This window comes from Psittacula echo (assembly GCF_963264785.1).
Source record: "Psittacula echo genome assembly, chromosome: 3".
NCBI lineage: Eukaryota > Metazoa > Chordata > Aves > Psittaciformes > Psittacidae > Psittacula > Psittacula echo.
In genome coordinates, this window is record NC_137736.1 from 101,532,744 (window position 1) to 101,548,670 (window position 15,927).

Below are 15,927 nucleotides of genomic sequence, written 5' to 3' on the forward strand. Positions count from 1 at the left end.
GTTTCATTTCTTGTCTGATGAAAATGTTCTACCCTAATGTGTCAAACACTTTGCTAGCTTTTTAAATAAATCCTTTAATATTATTATTTGTGTTAAATAGTTCCCGTTTAAAAGTTTGTAGCATTGAGGCAAGTTGTGCTTATAAATGCAGGCAATATCAGACTTAAAACTGGATGGTGGTATACAAACCAAATTACTTCTCATGCTTTCTAATGGTAGTGTTAAAGGAGATTTCTTGTTAACTTCCCTAATATATTGTAGGAGTTTCATAAATTGTTAAATTGTATACTATATTGTGATTCATTAACTTTCCTAATTTTTAATTCAATGTCACTGTACAGCTACTCTCCCAATATTCTATGCTTTGCTATCTAGAGACTGTAAAGTTAATGAATTCATCGAAATTATTCAAAAAATAAAATTGTTGTAAAAAACCTACGCAAATAAACCTGCATTTGCTATCACAGCAAAGTCAGATAAACATATTTCAGCTTTCATTCGATATATGATCTATTACTTTGCAAGAAGTATTATTTCAAACTGTCGTATCACTGATGTTATATGACTACTCAAGTGCTCTACAGAGAAAACAAAGTCACCTCTGTCACTGGATTACACATGAGACATTTCAGGCAGACTGAGTATTTAAGTTGCAATTAGGTGGGTGTCAACTTCCTGCCTTTAAGAGCCACCTTTTATATCCTTAACTAAGGAGAAATCCTGTGCTGATAATAATCGACTATCTTGGCATCAGACTTTCAAAGAGTACTGTGCTATATAATTCCTCACATCAGTCTTTAGGAAACATGACAGTGTCACAATAGATGGCTTATGGCCTCATAGAAAGGACTGAAATAGCTTATCTGTATTCCTTTCACAGAATTTGCAGTTGAGCTGTCAGCCCCCAAATTCTCTGCATAAAGGAGGGCAATTATACCAGGAAACCTTTTTGCTACTGCTCCTAGAAAAAGACTTGGCATACCAAAGCTAAGGACACTGAAGGAGAAGCTTGAGGTCACAATAATATTTACAAGTATTTTCAAATACATGGTGATAACAATGGTGATAACAGTGTGCTGATTCTACTCCTCCTTAGTCATAGACCTCTCTCTAATCACCACCAGAAATGCCTGTTTCAATGCAATATATAACACTACTGACCACTTGACCAAAGGACATCCCTCTGTCAGCATGTCCTAAGATGATTTCTAAAGCAACATCCTTTGGTTATTTGCTTTCTTAAAAAGACAAAGGAGGCATATATGGACACTTCTAGACATAAGGAATATAGCTTGCCTGCTAGCAGCTTATTAGCTTCTGTAATGGGCTTCAACGCTTTGTGGACACAACCTCAGAATCACACATATTAAGATGCTCGTACAGGGTGAGATATTGAATTGCACCTGTTAACTGTGGTAGAATGGAAAAGTGCACCTCCTCACTCCCAATCACTGCTCACGTGATTTTCTGAAACCATAAAATACCAATGCTAAATACTTTAAAAATCCACACAGCTTTCCAGTAGTATTTTCAAATCTCAAAATGGAAGTAGCAGGTACTTTAACCATCAGGAAGAAGTGCAAAAATCCAATTTCTATGTGCTGATGTGAATGTGATGTTATTTGTCCAGAACTGGGAATATCACTTTATTACATGATGTCTTACCATCATCCTTGTCAGGTACAATGGTAATTTGAGTGCTTGGGAATTCTGTACCGATTCTTCCACCCATTGGCATGCTCAGCATAACATCAAAGGTCTCAGCCTCTTCATACAAGGAATCATCTATGATAACAATCCGACACATCTTTTCTTGTTCGTCTTTGTCAAAACGCAGAATGCTGTTGTGATCCTCGGGCCTGGATATGTAGTCAGAGTAAGAAAGTACAGAGGTTGGGGCAGTGCCAGTTGCTGTTCCTGTGGCGTAAAAGGAAAACAGTCACTATACATACCGTAATATATATTATAATGATCTCCTCACAGAGGCTGAATTTTATTTTCATTAGTATCTTTTAATTTCTATTTACTTTTAGGTGAAAGATGGGCTGAAATCTCTGTACAGGCTATATTTCTGAGGCCTCTGGACAAACTAGTTCTGTATCTGACGCAATGCAAGCACATGGCTCCTCAAATTCATTTGCAGGTTTTAAGTCAGAAGAAATATTGTAGTCTATCACAAGAGACACAGACTGACAAAGGAGACCCTGTGAGAGTTACCGGTTAACTCCTTTAGTATAATTTATTCACTGAAGATATCAGTGGACCAGAAATGAATTATAACAGATAGAATTTGATGAAAAAAAAATATATTCTTATTGCAGATCATCTCTCCAAAAATGTTGCTTCATGTCTCCAGATGAAAAATTATAATAAAAGCAGGGGTGTAGAGAATCCATGCCCTGAGTGAATATAATTAATAGGAGACTAAAAGATAGAGAAAGGAGAAGCATGCCAATTAACAAATATTATTTTATACCAATTTCTTCCAGATACAAACAAGTAAAGGATATCCTTGGCAATCATTGCAGTGCTTTCAGTTCCCACCACTTTCAGATACAACGGGCTGCATATAAAACTTTGCAAAAACATAAAGAACACAGATCCTCTTCACCTCCTAATACATGGCAGAAATTCGGAACATGATAATTTTTCAGCTTATTCAATAATACTCTAAGACTGATTGCATTGATGAATACATTTCCAGTTGCAACTGAAGATATTTAGGTGAAAAATGTAACAAACAGTTATAAGTAATTCCACTATGCAATAGATAGCGCAATTCTGTTTGCTTTTCTGCCTGTTTTTCATTTCTAACTTTTTTTTTTTTTCTAAAGTAAATTCTGTTACCTTGTTGTGTGTAGCAGATAACCATCAGTTCCTGGCTCACGTCTCCACTTCTTCTGACTGGAATAAATAATTCACCAACGTCTTCTTCAATAGTATAGGTGGACTGAGGAAGAAAGACTGTTGATTCTGCAAAGAACAGACGCATTTGTTTATGTAGATTTATGACCTCATAAAGTCACCTGTAAAATAGCTAGAAGCATTTTAGCATAATCTAAAGGGCAACAAATAACTCATATTTATCATCAATGGGGATAAATTTTAAGAAAAATATGGACGGTGAGAGATGTAGAGTTTCTTAGTCTTTCAGAATTGAAAAGCAGATCATTAGGTCTGAATGCAGAAGTACTTACTAAGCAGTCTCTGATATAACCACTTGACTTATCTAGGGTTACTGGTGCAAGACATTGTTTGAAGAATTCTTCCACAAGGTCTATATTTTTATTATTTCCATGGTATTTCACTATTAATTGTTAATAACAGAAGCATCAATAGCATAGCTCACACACAAGCAGCAGTTCTGAAAGGCTGCTGTTTAACTTATGCTATCAAGCTCACAGTAAAAATCATTTGGTATTGAAGGGACGCAAGACTGAACTTTTGCTATCTTACTTTGACTTTGGCATTTGATATAAGCTGGTTCCATGTCTACATTCCTGTTTTACTCAAAGGCAACATAGCCAATACAGTCAGTGAAGTCTGGAGAGCAATCTCACCCTAAAATGTATTGGACCAAAACAAGTCAGATCTCTTTTTTCAAGGAAAAAAAAAAAAAAACCAAAACACTAAAATGCATTTTAAACTCATTTATTATTTTATACTCATATAAATAGATTACTGAATTCTATGCTGTTACTGGGGTTCAGGTTCAACTTTGTTCTTGTTCTCACAAAAACTCAAGAACAAAAGGTGGTTATACATATAAGAACCTTTACAGTTTCATTAATATGACTGCAATCCAAACAAGATATAATTCCATAAAATATTAAATGAAGTGGTATCAGTTGACAGCACAAAGCAAATATTTTCATTATTTCAGAATACTTTGGCAAAAAATGTTCTGAAAATTGTCAGGTGACTTCTTTGAAAACAGATGATCTTAAGGTCCTTTGCAACCCTAACTATTCTATGATTCTATGATTCTATTGGTGTAAGGTTATGTAAGGCATAATACATGCCCAAGCACACATCCACAGACCAGTCGTGATGTATTTCAGTTTAGGAAAAAGCCTATAGTTGTTTAAATTAAGTAATAAAAGGCATTTTAAACCTTTATGGAAACTACAGAGAATGCCAAACAGATGGAACTGAAAGCCCTTCTTCGTGTTAGAACAAGTCCGGAGGAGGGCCACGAGGATGATCAGGGGACTGGAGCACCTCCCATATGAAGACAGGCTGAGAAAGTTGGGGCCGTTCAGCCTGGAGAAGAGAAGGCTGCGTGGAGACTTCATAGCAGCCTTCCAGTATCTGAAGGGGGCTATAAGGATGCTGGGGATGGACTATTCATCAGGGACTGTAGTGACAGGACAAGGGGTAACGGGTTCAAACTTAAACAGGGGAAGTTTAGATTGGATATAAGGAAGAAATTCTTTACTGAGAGGGTGGTGAGGCACTGGAATGGGTTGCCCAGGGAGGTTGTGAATGCTTCATCCTTGGCGGTGTTCAAGGCCAGATTGGACAAAGCCTTGGTTGTCATGGTTTAGTGTGAGGTGTCCCTGTCCATGGCAGGGGGTTTGGAACTAGATGATCTTAAGGTCCTTTCCAACCCTAACTATTCTATGATTCTATGTTCCATGTTTTATTTCTCCAATTGAAAAATACTACTAGCATAATTTAAGGTAAAAGCCTGCCTTAAAAATCCTGTAATTCAGGTTTGATAAGATCTATACACTTTCACTATTCCAGGAAATAAAAAAAATAAATATGAAAAGCAGCAAATCCCTACCTTCTTTTAAAGTAAACCAAAAGGTAACACTAAAGCCCCCAAAGTTTCTCCTTTTATTTCTCCATTTAGAATTAGTTTGACAAAATTAAAAACTCTATCCTTAAAGAAAAATGCAGGAATCTGATTTGTTCTTTTTCCTGCCTCTCTTATAATTACCCAATTAGGAGTAAAATGACACTATAAAAGTTTAACAGACCTTACGAACAGCATAAAAGCTCAGGGAAGAATGATCTAGACCATCTCAGCTAGTGTAAGAAAACACATCTTTATGCAAGCTATTTTTGGAATAAAACATTAACTAATGCCTCATACACCAAGCAGCTGGTACAGCTTTTCAAGCAAACTCACTATTTTGGTGCTAAGACGTCACCATTCAAATAAATGAATTTTAAAATCATTTTCACTGGAAGCAGAATAAAACTTTTGATGGTTTCTATTGAGCTGGAATCTGACCTTCTCATTACCTGCAGTTTAAAAGATTATCAGGAAACCCAGTCCTTCCCCTCAGAGTTCTTTCTCTGTTTTTCCTGTAGATATTCGTTGACTTGCAGTTGTGCACTGATTTTCTCTTATGCAACCCACTTTATGAATAATTACTAAAAATTATCTTAATGTAAGAAATAGAAAAAAACAATTTTTTGCATTAAGACGACTGAGACGATTATCTCAAATTGTGCTATCTCACTGATCATACAAAAAATAGATATAGCACATTTTCAAGTGATTTCTGTATCTCAGTGACTAAATATGGATGTCAGATAACCTGTGGTTTAACTTGCATTTGTAACTAGGAAGTAAGAAACCTCTGGCAATTTTCCTGCAGTCCTCTTCAAATGTTAATTAGGGAAGGCTATTTAAAACAATCTGTTACAGTCACTCAATACGTGAAAGACTCCTTAAGGATAGTTTGGTGTGACCATGTCCCAAGAGTTCAAGTGTCTGGATACAGTTGAAAAGCAACGCAACTAGAGCACATTCTAATTTCTTTCTTCAATTTTTTTTTCTCCTTCTTTTTAATAAGCTTTTTTTTTTTTTTATTTACATTTCAAAATTTTTTTTTTTTCTTGGCAGTTTGTGATTTACTTGGTCTAGTGAACCCTTACTGAGCTTCTCAGCTTAAGACCTAACAGACACAACTAGTTTGCTGCAAGACCCAAACTTGTTGGGACCAATCAGCTTGTATTTTCTGTACCATCCTCTCCCACATGAATTATCATGGCAAAGTAAATCAAATCGAACACCTGTGCAGATACAGTCTGTTTGCAAACACACTGAACCAAAAAACTGTTAAAACTAAAATGAAGACAAAACTAGACAAACAACAAACTAGAGATAATATAGGAAAAATGCAGGTATTTCATTAAAGAATGCTAACTTAGTCACATACTCATGAACCACTTAAAGTGGTAGAGGACAAACAGCTACTCAATGCCCAAGTCTGTCTTCAGAAATAATCTAAGGAAAGGTAAGCTTTACTATCCAATGTTACTCATAGCATTTGCTCAGCATCTTACCCTTCAGTATATGCCTATATTGGCAGTACAGTTCTGGAAAGGTTCTTACCATCTCCTGGGTCAATAATTTCCACTGTGGATACAGCAGGAAATTCCAGAACTGCCATGACAGGCTCAGAAAGAACAATTTGGAAGGATTCAGACTGTTCATGTTCACCATCACTCAAAATCCGCACTCGCCACGTAGCTAAGGTTTGGCCAGGATTAAACTGCACCTGCTTCTGAGCTTTTCCTCTGAAGTCTCTATCTTTCTTGGCAGTACCATCTTTGGTGCTAATACCTGACAAAAAAAAAAAAAAAACCAACACAAAAAACCAAAAAACAAACAACAACAAAACCAACAATTCAGGTAATTAAAAGCATCACTTGTAATTTTTCTCTCATTACATCATCTTTAAAAGCCAGATGTTTTAGAAAAAATTACTTTCCACAACCTGAGAGTGTTCAAGCCAGCTCTGTTACTTTTGATCAATTTTATACTGGTGTCACATGTAGCGGTGGAAGCACATTAATTAACATTATGAAATGCAGTTTGGACAGAATTAGTCAAAGGAAAACTACATACTAGGAAACCTTTATATTCTCAGAGGTCACAGTCAAGTTTCCATTTCTCTGTAATTCAAGAATGGATTCAATTCAGGAAAGGCAAACAGATTTCACCCCTCTTTAACATTCTGGGTTCTCTTCTGCTCCAGAACATCTAAATAACATGCTGCCTGAAACCCTCAAAAATAATTATTTCTCTTACAAGAAAATAAAACACACCTGAAAAGTTCAGCCTTCAAAGGGAAAGGTAAGGAAGACATAAAGACATGAAGGGGTAAAACATACAGAATAAGATGAAAGATGATGTAAAATCTGAACCAATGTGGTCATTCCCACTACAGTAATCATTGTTTTAAATTATTATCCACTTATTGCAGTGTTTGCGTAATGACAGTCATTAAACTCAAGTCAAGCTGAAACTGCAATGTCATGGGAAAAAATCCATGACTGAGACAGCACAGGCCTTGTAACCTGGTACCTAGGCTGCTTGAAAACAGCTTTTCACTGGCATTTGCCTCACAATTTCAGGCTGTCTGACAGCCCCTGATGGAAAGTCTTCAAACTATCTACACCTCATGCTTTTGGCCTCTGTTTGAACAGGTCTTTCTCATGTTTTCAGAAAAAAAATAAAGTTCTCCCTTCTCTGACAGTTTCTTCTAACTGTATTGTTTAGTGTATTAAAACATATTGCCTTTCCTTACAAACCTTGACTTTCTTGTTTCCTGATTGGGCCTCCTCCTAAATCATAGCCAACATTTTACGTAACCTACAACCCTTCAGCCCCTTTGGTGCTGCACATGGACCAGAAAAGCCAGTAAGCACCTTAACCAAAATCTTTTATGGTCTTTCCAACACTGTAATTCCACTTTGCAGAATTAAGGTAGTCAGAGGCTATTTATTCAAACTGTTTTTGTTGGATTTTTAGTCAGCTCAATCCAGAAACTGAACTTCGATCTATAGGTAGAAAACTTTGTAAATGCTATTTCAAGAATCAGAAGTAAAATCAGTATCTGTTAATTAGCACCAGTAATTAATTTAAACCATATATCCTTAACTTTGTATTTAATTAATCTCTTTTGTTCTTTCACTTGCTTTAAAATAAATATATTATCAAAGTTAGTCCACTGTCCAAAACAGAGCCTTTTAGGTTAGATTTGCTTAGCTAGTCCCTTTTTTTGCTTACATCCCTTAAACCTCGTGTCAAAACAGGTATCCTAACTACATCTCAATACCTGAAACTCAGATTCTTATTCAGAAAGAGCCTTAAACAGAAGTCACGATTTATAAGCATGAGCTTGTGCTCTATGCCAGGTAAATACTTACATATCTCTGCAAAACCAGCTTGAAACTGAGTGCCTTTTCTAAGCTTACCATAGGTTTGACATGAAACTCTAAGAGGATAATGCTCCCTGGTTCAAATGCATCACTGGGAAGAGGATGGAAACAGATCCAGAAGGTTCAGACAGGTGTGAGGTTGCAGACTGTGATAGCACAATCATTTTTCAGCTTTTCACTCTCCAGACACTGCAAAGCTTTCAACACCTCCTGTATCAGCCTTAGTCAATTGCCAACACTGACTGAAGAAAACAAGCCTAATGTTCATAGCTGCTAATCAGACCAGCTCATAATAACCTTCCTGGAAAATTATCAATGTTTATTGTTGTTTTTCCAATTGCTACAACTGTATTGTCTCATTACAGGAAAAAATAAAATCTGGAAAGAGACTATATTCTGTGAAACAAACTCAACAGTGGTATCAATCAAATCAAAACCAGGACTGGGTCTTGGGTTGTTAAGTCAAAAATAAATTGCAGAAGACTGAAAAGAAAATGTGAAAATTTAATTATATTACTAAAGAAATCATACACCCACCATAACAAAAGATACTTGCTTTAATAAATAAACATATTCCTTTGAATCTAGCTTGCTTATTATGAAACACCAGCAAAAGGATAGAGCTGTATTGATACTGATACATTGATATATACTGCTATATTGATAGCTGTATTTATCAGCTATCTGGCCAGTGATTTATGGAAGCAATTAATAAGGTTAAAATGGCACTTACTTATAAAAGACGTTTCTCCTAGGTAACCTCTTCGTTTAAGAACAACATCAAGATATTTGGAGTCTTCATTTACTAAATAATACTCCTTTTCTAAGGAGATCCATGCCCAGTTTAGGCGAAAATGTTGATTCTTCAGCTTATTACCTCCTGCAAAACAAAATTATAAAGATATATTTATTAATTTTTCTTTTTTTGTTAAATACTACTTTCTCTTCTGAGGTTAATGGAACCTGCATAAGATGTGTATCTTAGCTGGCTATTGCAATCCGAAGGGTTTAAAGATTTAAAACTAAGAAATAACAAGTAAAGAACTCAACCATGATATATTTGGTACATATAGGAATAAATTTTATCTTAGATGCATACGAACAAGTGTATTAATTTTATTTTATTTTATTTTTTATTTTATTTTAGTTCAAGGGAAAAAGAACAAGAATTAACCAAAATATATTTGGGAAAATTACAAAAATTGTGCATGATCCAAGTTTCTGCAGAACCATATTGGTATTTCCAAATAACACACAAGGTAGGACATTCACACAGAAGTTCCTTGATATGATCAAAATGCCAGAAGCACTGGAAGACCCTCAGTATTCAGAGAGACTGGAGATGATACCATCTTTTAGTCTGCATTTACCCATGCAGCCGGCTTCTAAAAGTCAATATGCTGTTCATTAAATCTAACAATTTCTGCTCTTATTGGTTTAGAACTGATGCATCAGCACTGCAAGATTTTAGGAATAGCTTTCACATCTTCCTAGGAAATGGTTCCAACAAGATTAAGTATCCCTGACACATGCTACTGTTTATACCTATGCTTATGCACTCCTAAGCTTACATACTTGTAACTCTTGAGTTAAGTATGTTTGCCTCTGCCATCTAAGAAGATTTAGAGAGATACAAATTCTTATTAGAATGCTCTTAAAGTATTTTACAACTGATCTGTCTTCACAATATGGTGAATGCCCCAAACTGAGTAAATTGCTGAGATGTGCACTCAGTGTCAGTTTTCAGAGTCTAGTCCAAAAGATGTCCTCACAGCTCTTTTTACATAGTTATTTTTATGCAGGCACAACTGTAGCAACACATTCCTGGTGAAGAAACAGACTGCAGAGATCATTTCCAATGTCTCTACTGTAGCTGTAACACAACAGCTTCCCTACAGTCTTGCTAATAGGAACAAGAATGGTGTCTGTGCACTCAAACACTGGGAATCGAAAGCACAGGACAACAAGCAGTACATTCAGCTACGGAAACTGAACCATTAAGATGGACCAAGCTAGCACCTCTGGCTAGCAGCTGTTGATGGCATTGTCCTGAATTTGAAGACTGTATTTCTTCTTAGAATCATAGAATAGTTAGGGTTGGAAAGGACCTTAATATCATCTAGTTCCAACCCAGTAATCAGAAGAGCGGTAATCTTAATTCTTACAGTAATCGGAAGAACCTTCACAGTCCTCTTCAAACAAAAATGTCCATATAATTATCAGCAGATGTAGGCTTCCTTTTTTGAAGCCAAAGCAATGCAGGAATACAGGAAACATCCCTCAGAATTTTGAGGGGATGATATGGAAGTCATTTGATTCCACCTACAAATCACTAAGCACCAGCCTGAAATTTAAGCATATCCCACCCTAAGCTGTCACTCCCAGCAGAAATGGGAGTGAGACACAACAGTGTCTACAATTAATGGGATTTGCACGACTGTAACACAACAGGAAATATTTCTTGAAATGGCAGGCTTCATGGAGCATTTCTTAGTCTAGAAAAGCAAGCCAGAAATAAGAACTGCAAACAGATGGCCCTCAAAGGTCCACTTAAAAATGTTACTTTTTTTAGTTGGAAAGATAACAGCTGAAAAGAGCTAGCATCCATTCCATTGACTATAAATCAAATAATTGCATAACAGATCGAATATTTCCAGTTAGATTAACATATTTCTGATAAAATATAGCATAGCTTTACTTTCTCATGTACAGTTTGCCACCATCTGTTCACTGATTTTCCACAGTAAAAAGGCATTTCTTGTCAATGTAGGGATTCTGGATACCACAGATAAAATAGCATGACAAATCAAGTCCTGTATATCATCCTATCAGATATGTTTGCTATTACTTAGGACAATCCTCTAAATTCCATAGCAAGAATCATATAACCCATTCAGCTCACTGAAGGCAGATGCTCATTCAGCAACTGCCTTCTGGGAACGTTTGCTTGTGTGAGAGGCTGTAGTCTGATTTCCTTTCCACAAGATGCTGCTACTGAACAAGGTTTGCTCAGGTAATGACTGAAATGTGCCAGGAGTCTCCTTTAGAAATTAACACTTCTGTACACAAGCCAGTGAATAAAGTAATTCTCCCGAACAGCAGAGAAACATATCTAAATATTTCTGTTCATACATGGCTTAACTACTGGAAGAAGAACCAAATGGAGATTTATTTTCACCTTCCAGCTTCTTCCATTCTATTCTTCGAAAAATTAGGCAGCCCTTCCATATGCTTCCACTCTTCTTCAGAGATAAGAGTCTCTATTTCTTTACTGACTCATCTATTAGAAAAAAAAACAACTACCACACTTGTGCGATCTCACATAAAGGTAATGGTCTTGTGTAAACAAGAGCAGGGACAATTGAGCATCACACTGCATTCCTTCCTCTGCTTCTTTCGTCTCTTTTGATCTCTGTTTTTACTGACAAAGGCTACAAAAACACATACCAAAAACTAATGAGCTGCACAAAACCAGTAAATGTAGTGTTAGCTGCACCAGCACATACTTTAGGTTAGCCTTATGTTATTTCTCATTAGTTTCCTGGGACAAACGTAACAGCATATGTCTTATTCTTTAATCTAGTGAGAAAAGGTGGTTAGAGGGAAAAAATATTAAAATGAATATTCTCATTTAAGTATTTACCTTTCTAACCATGCTATTCAGATATCTTTAAAAAGATATAAACCTCCATGAGAAATTCAGATTAGATTGTCAGAACTTTCTATCATGATGCAAAGAGCTCGGAGAAGGAAAGAATTAGTTCCAGTTCTCTCCACAGATCACTGGTCTGTGTGAAGACACTATAAAATCTATCTTTATCATTAAGTCTATCTCTATCATTAAATCATGGCTCTTGAGCACTGATGTGAAAGGCATACTATAATACTGATGAACATCTGATTGTAGCTTTGCTGTCCCTAGGAGCTATCTCAGAACCCTAATTCATCAACAAAATCATACAACTATACCAGTATTCACTTACTGACACAGTAGAACTTGACGTATCTTGATACAGATACTGGCTTCCCTACATGGTATCTGTGGCATATTCAGTCAGAGATGAATCAGCTGAAGAGTGTCTAACCTGTAAAACTGTAGCCACAAAGTCTCACTGTGTCCACAAGATATGTCTGTACAAACGCAGCTGTCTGGTACTTGTAGAGCTTTATGGTGCAACATATCTGCTCTCTTTAGTAATTAAGTGGTTTTTTTAATGGGAAGAAACCCAACCCATAAATTCTTCCAGGGCAACAAACATATATTGAACACAAGAAAGAGAATTAAAAAAACAAGCCTAAATCCCCCAAACACACACCCCCACCAGTGGTAAATAAGGCACTAAGAACAAACAGTTTCCTTAAAATTTTTAATTTGGTCTTTCTCCTTTCTATTCTTATCCTGCTTCCTAAACAGACTACAAAAGGATGTTAAAAAGGAGAATCAGAGCAACTGTGATAGTTCAGGAATCATTGTATGGCATAATTAAAACCATAGCAAGACATCTTAACAAAAATTTCCTCTCTCTTCCTCCAGTTCTTTCCAGGTTCTGCTACTACTTGCTGATTTGTTTCCATGCCTGCAAGAGCTTCAGTCTTCCTTTATTGATTTAGGATATTTGACCCTACTAGGTGCCTCATTCAGTCAGGGTTACTGAAGTCGGCACTACTCTACCCTCCTTGCTATGGATCTCCTCACTGAAGCAGGTACATAAAGCATATGAAAAAGGAAACCCACTCCTGAACAACCTGCAGAGAACACAAAGACAGTAAGAGAGGAAAGAAAAGGGAATCATCCATTTTTAGACATTTGTCCTATTTTTTCATCCTCTGATCAGCCTTCTTCTGTGCCAAACCAGCTTAGTTAATCTATACCAGGATAAAGTTACTTCAGCAGTTTTAGCAGATCTAAAATCTGATCTGAAATGCAGAAATCTTCATCCCAAACATCATTATGCCCTATTTAGTCAGGAAGCTTCCTGTCAACCTCAGCACTTCTCAAGTTTTTTGTTTCCCACACTATTTGCTAGACATTATTCCTGGTTTGTATAAACATGTTTTTTTGCCATACTAGACAAGGAAGAGACAATCTTAGTTAATTCTGCTAGTCAGAATAAATACAGAGAAGATATTATATAACTCAAGACATATAGTTTCAACAACTCTGATTTGCCATAGTATGTCATGGTCCCAGGACAATCTACCTCCAGGTTAAAAAGGCAAAAATCTCAAGTAATGTCTTAACTGTCAAGCTATTAACACAGCCCCACCTATAAAATAGATGAGAAAAGTTCTTCAGCCAGTGCATTGGGGCAGCAAGTCATTGGACTAGATCTTTAAAGATCCCTTCCAATACTAGCTATCTATAATTCTATGATCATATATTATTCCCTCTGCTATGATCATCAGAAAAGGCATATCCTGTAAAAATGTGTTAATTTTATATAGAAAAATTATTTGCAGAAGTGAAACGTGTAAGTAAACTCAGCATGTAAAACAGACCATTAGAATGCTTTGAATTGATTTCAATGATGCATAAGCTAACTTAATAATTTAATATATAATATAATAATATATATATTATCTTATATTATAATATATATTTTATATTTTATATTATATTCATTATTATAATATTATAATTATAATATAATCATAAATAATATTATATTTATTATATTATTATATTATTATTTTATATATATTTTATATTTTATATTATATTATTTTTTATATTTATATATTTTATATTTTATATTATATTTATATATTTATATTATATATTATAATATAAAATAATATATATATTTTTATATAACTCCAATCACTAAACTTGCAGAACTCTGCACCCTTCTGCACTCTATTTGCCACTGTAACACAATATATTTGCAGAACAACCAAAACCAACCCCCTAAACTAGCCCTTAGTGATTAGGGACTAAAACAATGCTTTCTCTGACTTCTCATGAGAAAACACATGCTTCCCAGCATTATGGACTTGGCTTGCCTTGAGTGTAATTGCTGGTATCCAATGAACTGTAGACAGTTTCCATCTTTCACTAGTTTCTGTAATTCTTTTTTGCTTCTGTTTTATGTCTCCCCACAAGAAACAAGTTGGAATGGCCACATTTGCCAGGGCTCAGACAAATGTTTGAAGTCACATAGCAGAAAAAAAATCTGAAAAACACTGTATAGTTGCTTTGTTACAAAATGAGAAGGGGAAGTGAGAGAAGAGACATGGATGTGAAGGCTAGCTAGTGAATACTAAATTTTGATACCAATAAAATTCAACTAAGCATAATTAAGGATGACTTCAAGTACAGTTTGGAGATTTACGCTGGGTTAATGTAAGGAATTCCCAATTTATTTATTTTTTTTTTAATCACTTTAGGTATCAAAAGAAAGGAAGGAGTAACTAATATACTTTTGCCAAATCTAAATTTCTGCTTCTACCAAATCAGATTTGATGATAAAATATGCCCCTTCACTTAGTGTTCTAGCAACTGTTCTGACTCATTGTTTGTCAAACAAAGAAAAACTAACTCCTATTAATACAAATAGTGCAAAACCTACTGTGAATTATGCCTGTGAATTCCAAAATGCTCTCTGAAATCTATGGCTGTCTATGGCTGGCACACAAGTGAACCCTTGTAATAACCTGTCATCAGCAAACAAGTATGAAACAAAACCTAAATAACAGTATGTATTTAAGTAAGCATCATATATAGAATCATGGAATCATAGAATTGTTAGGGTTGGAAAGGACCTTAAGATCATCTAGTTTCAAACCCCCTGCCATGGGTGGGGACACCTCACACTAAACCATGTCACCCAAGGCTCTGTTCAACCTGGCCTTGAACACCGCCAGGGATGGAGCATTCACAGCTTCCCTAGGCAACCCATTCCAGTGCCTCACCACCCTCTCAGTAAAGAATTTCTTCCTTATATCCAATCTAAACTTCCCCTGTTTAAGTTTGAACCCATTACCTCTGGTCATATCACTACAGTCCCTAATGAAGAGTCCCTCCCCAGCATCCTTATAGGCCCCCTTCAGATACTTGAGGGGGCCTATAAAGATGCTGGGGAGGGACTCTATGATGCTATGAGATCTCCACGTAGCCTTCTCTTCTCCAGGCTGAACAGCCCCAACTTTCTCAGCCTATCTTCATACGCGAGGTGCTTCACTCCCCTGATCATCCTCGTGGCCCTCCTCTGCACTTGTTCCAACAGTTCCATGCCCTTTTTATGTTGAGGACACCAGAACTGCACACAATACTCCAAGTGAGGTCTCACGAGAGCAGAGTAGAGGGGCAGGATCACCTCCTTGGACCTGCTGGTCATGCTCCTTTTGATGCAGCCCAGGATACAGTTGGCTTTCTGGGCTGCGAGCGCACCCTGACAGCTCATGTTCATTTTCTCATCGACCAACGCCCCCAAGTCCTTCTCCGCAGGGCTGCTCTGAATCTCTTCTCTGCCCAACCTATAGATGTGCCTGGGATTTCTCCGACCAAGGTGTAGGACCTTGCACTTGGCATGGTTAAACTTCATCAGGTTGGCATCAGCCCACCTCACAAGCGTGTTGAGGTCCCTCTGGATGGCATCCCTTCCCTCTGGTGTATCGACCGAACCACACAGCTTGGTGTCATCAGCAAAATTGCTGAGGGAGCACTCAATCCCACTGTCCATGTCACCAACAAAGATGTTGAACAAGACCGGTCCCAACACCTATCCCTGAGGGACACCACTC

General features: G+C 36.5%; 1 protein-coding gene across 1 annotated transcript in view; it reads right to left on the reverse strand.

Annotated features, from left to right (window-relative positions):
- The window catches only part of FREM2 (FRAS1 related extracellular matrix 2), a gene marked incomplete at both ends in the record, with an annotated part of 129,569 nt that overhangs the window by 48,981 nt on the left and 64,661 nt on the right, over positions 1-15,927 (reverse strand). Inside the window, 4 exons of the mRNA XM_080613330.1 lie at positions 1,666-1,917; positions 2,848-2,973; positions 6,353-6,583; positions 8,918-9,064. Of these exons, the coding sequence (XP_080469456.1) occupies positions 1,666-1,917; positions 2,848-2,973; positions 6,353-6,583; positions 8,918-9,064 (756 nt within the window). The remainder of the gene's footprint in view (positions 1-1,665; positions 1,918-2,847; positions 2,974-6,352; positions 6,584-8,917; positions 9,065-15,927) is intronic.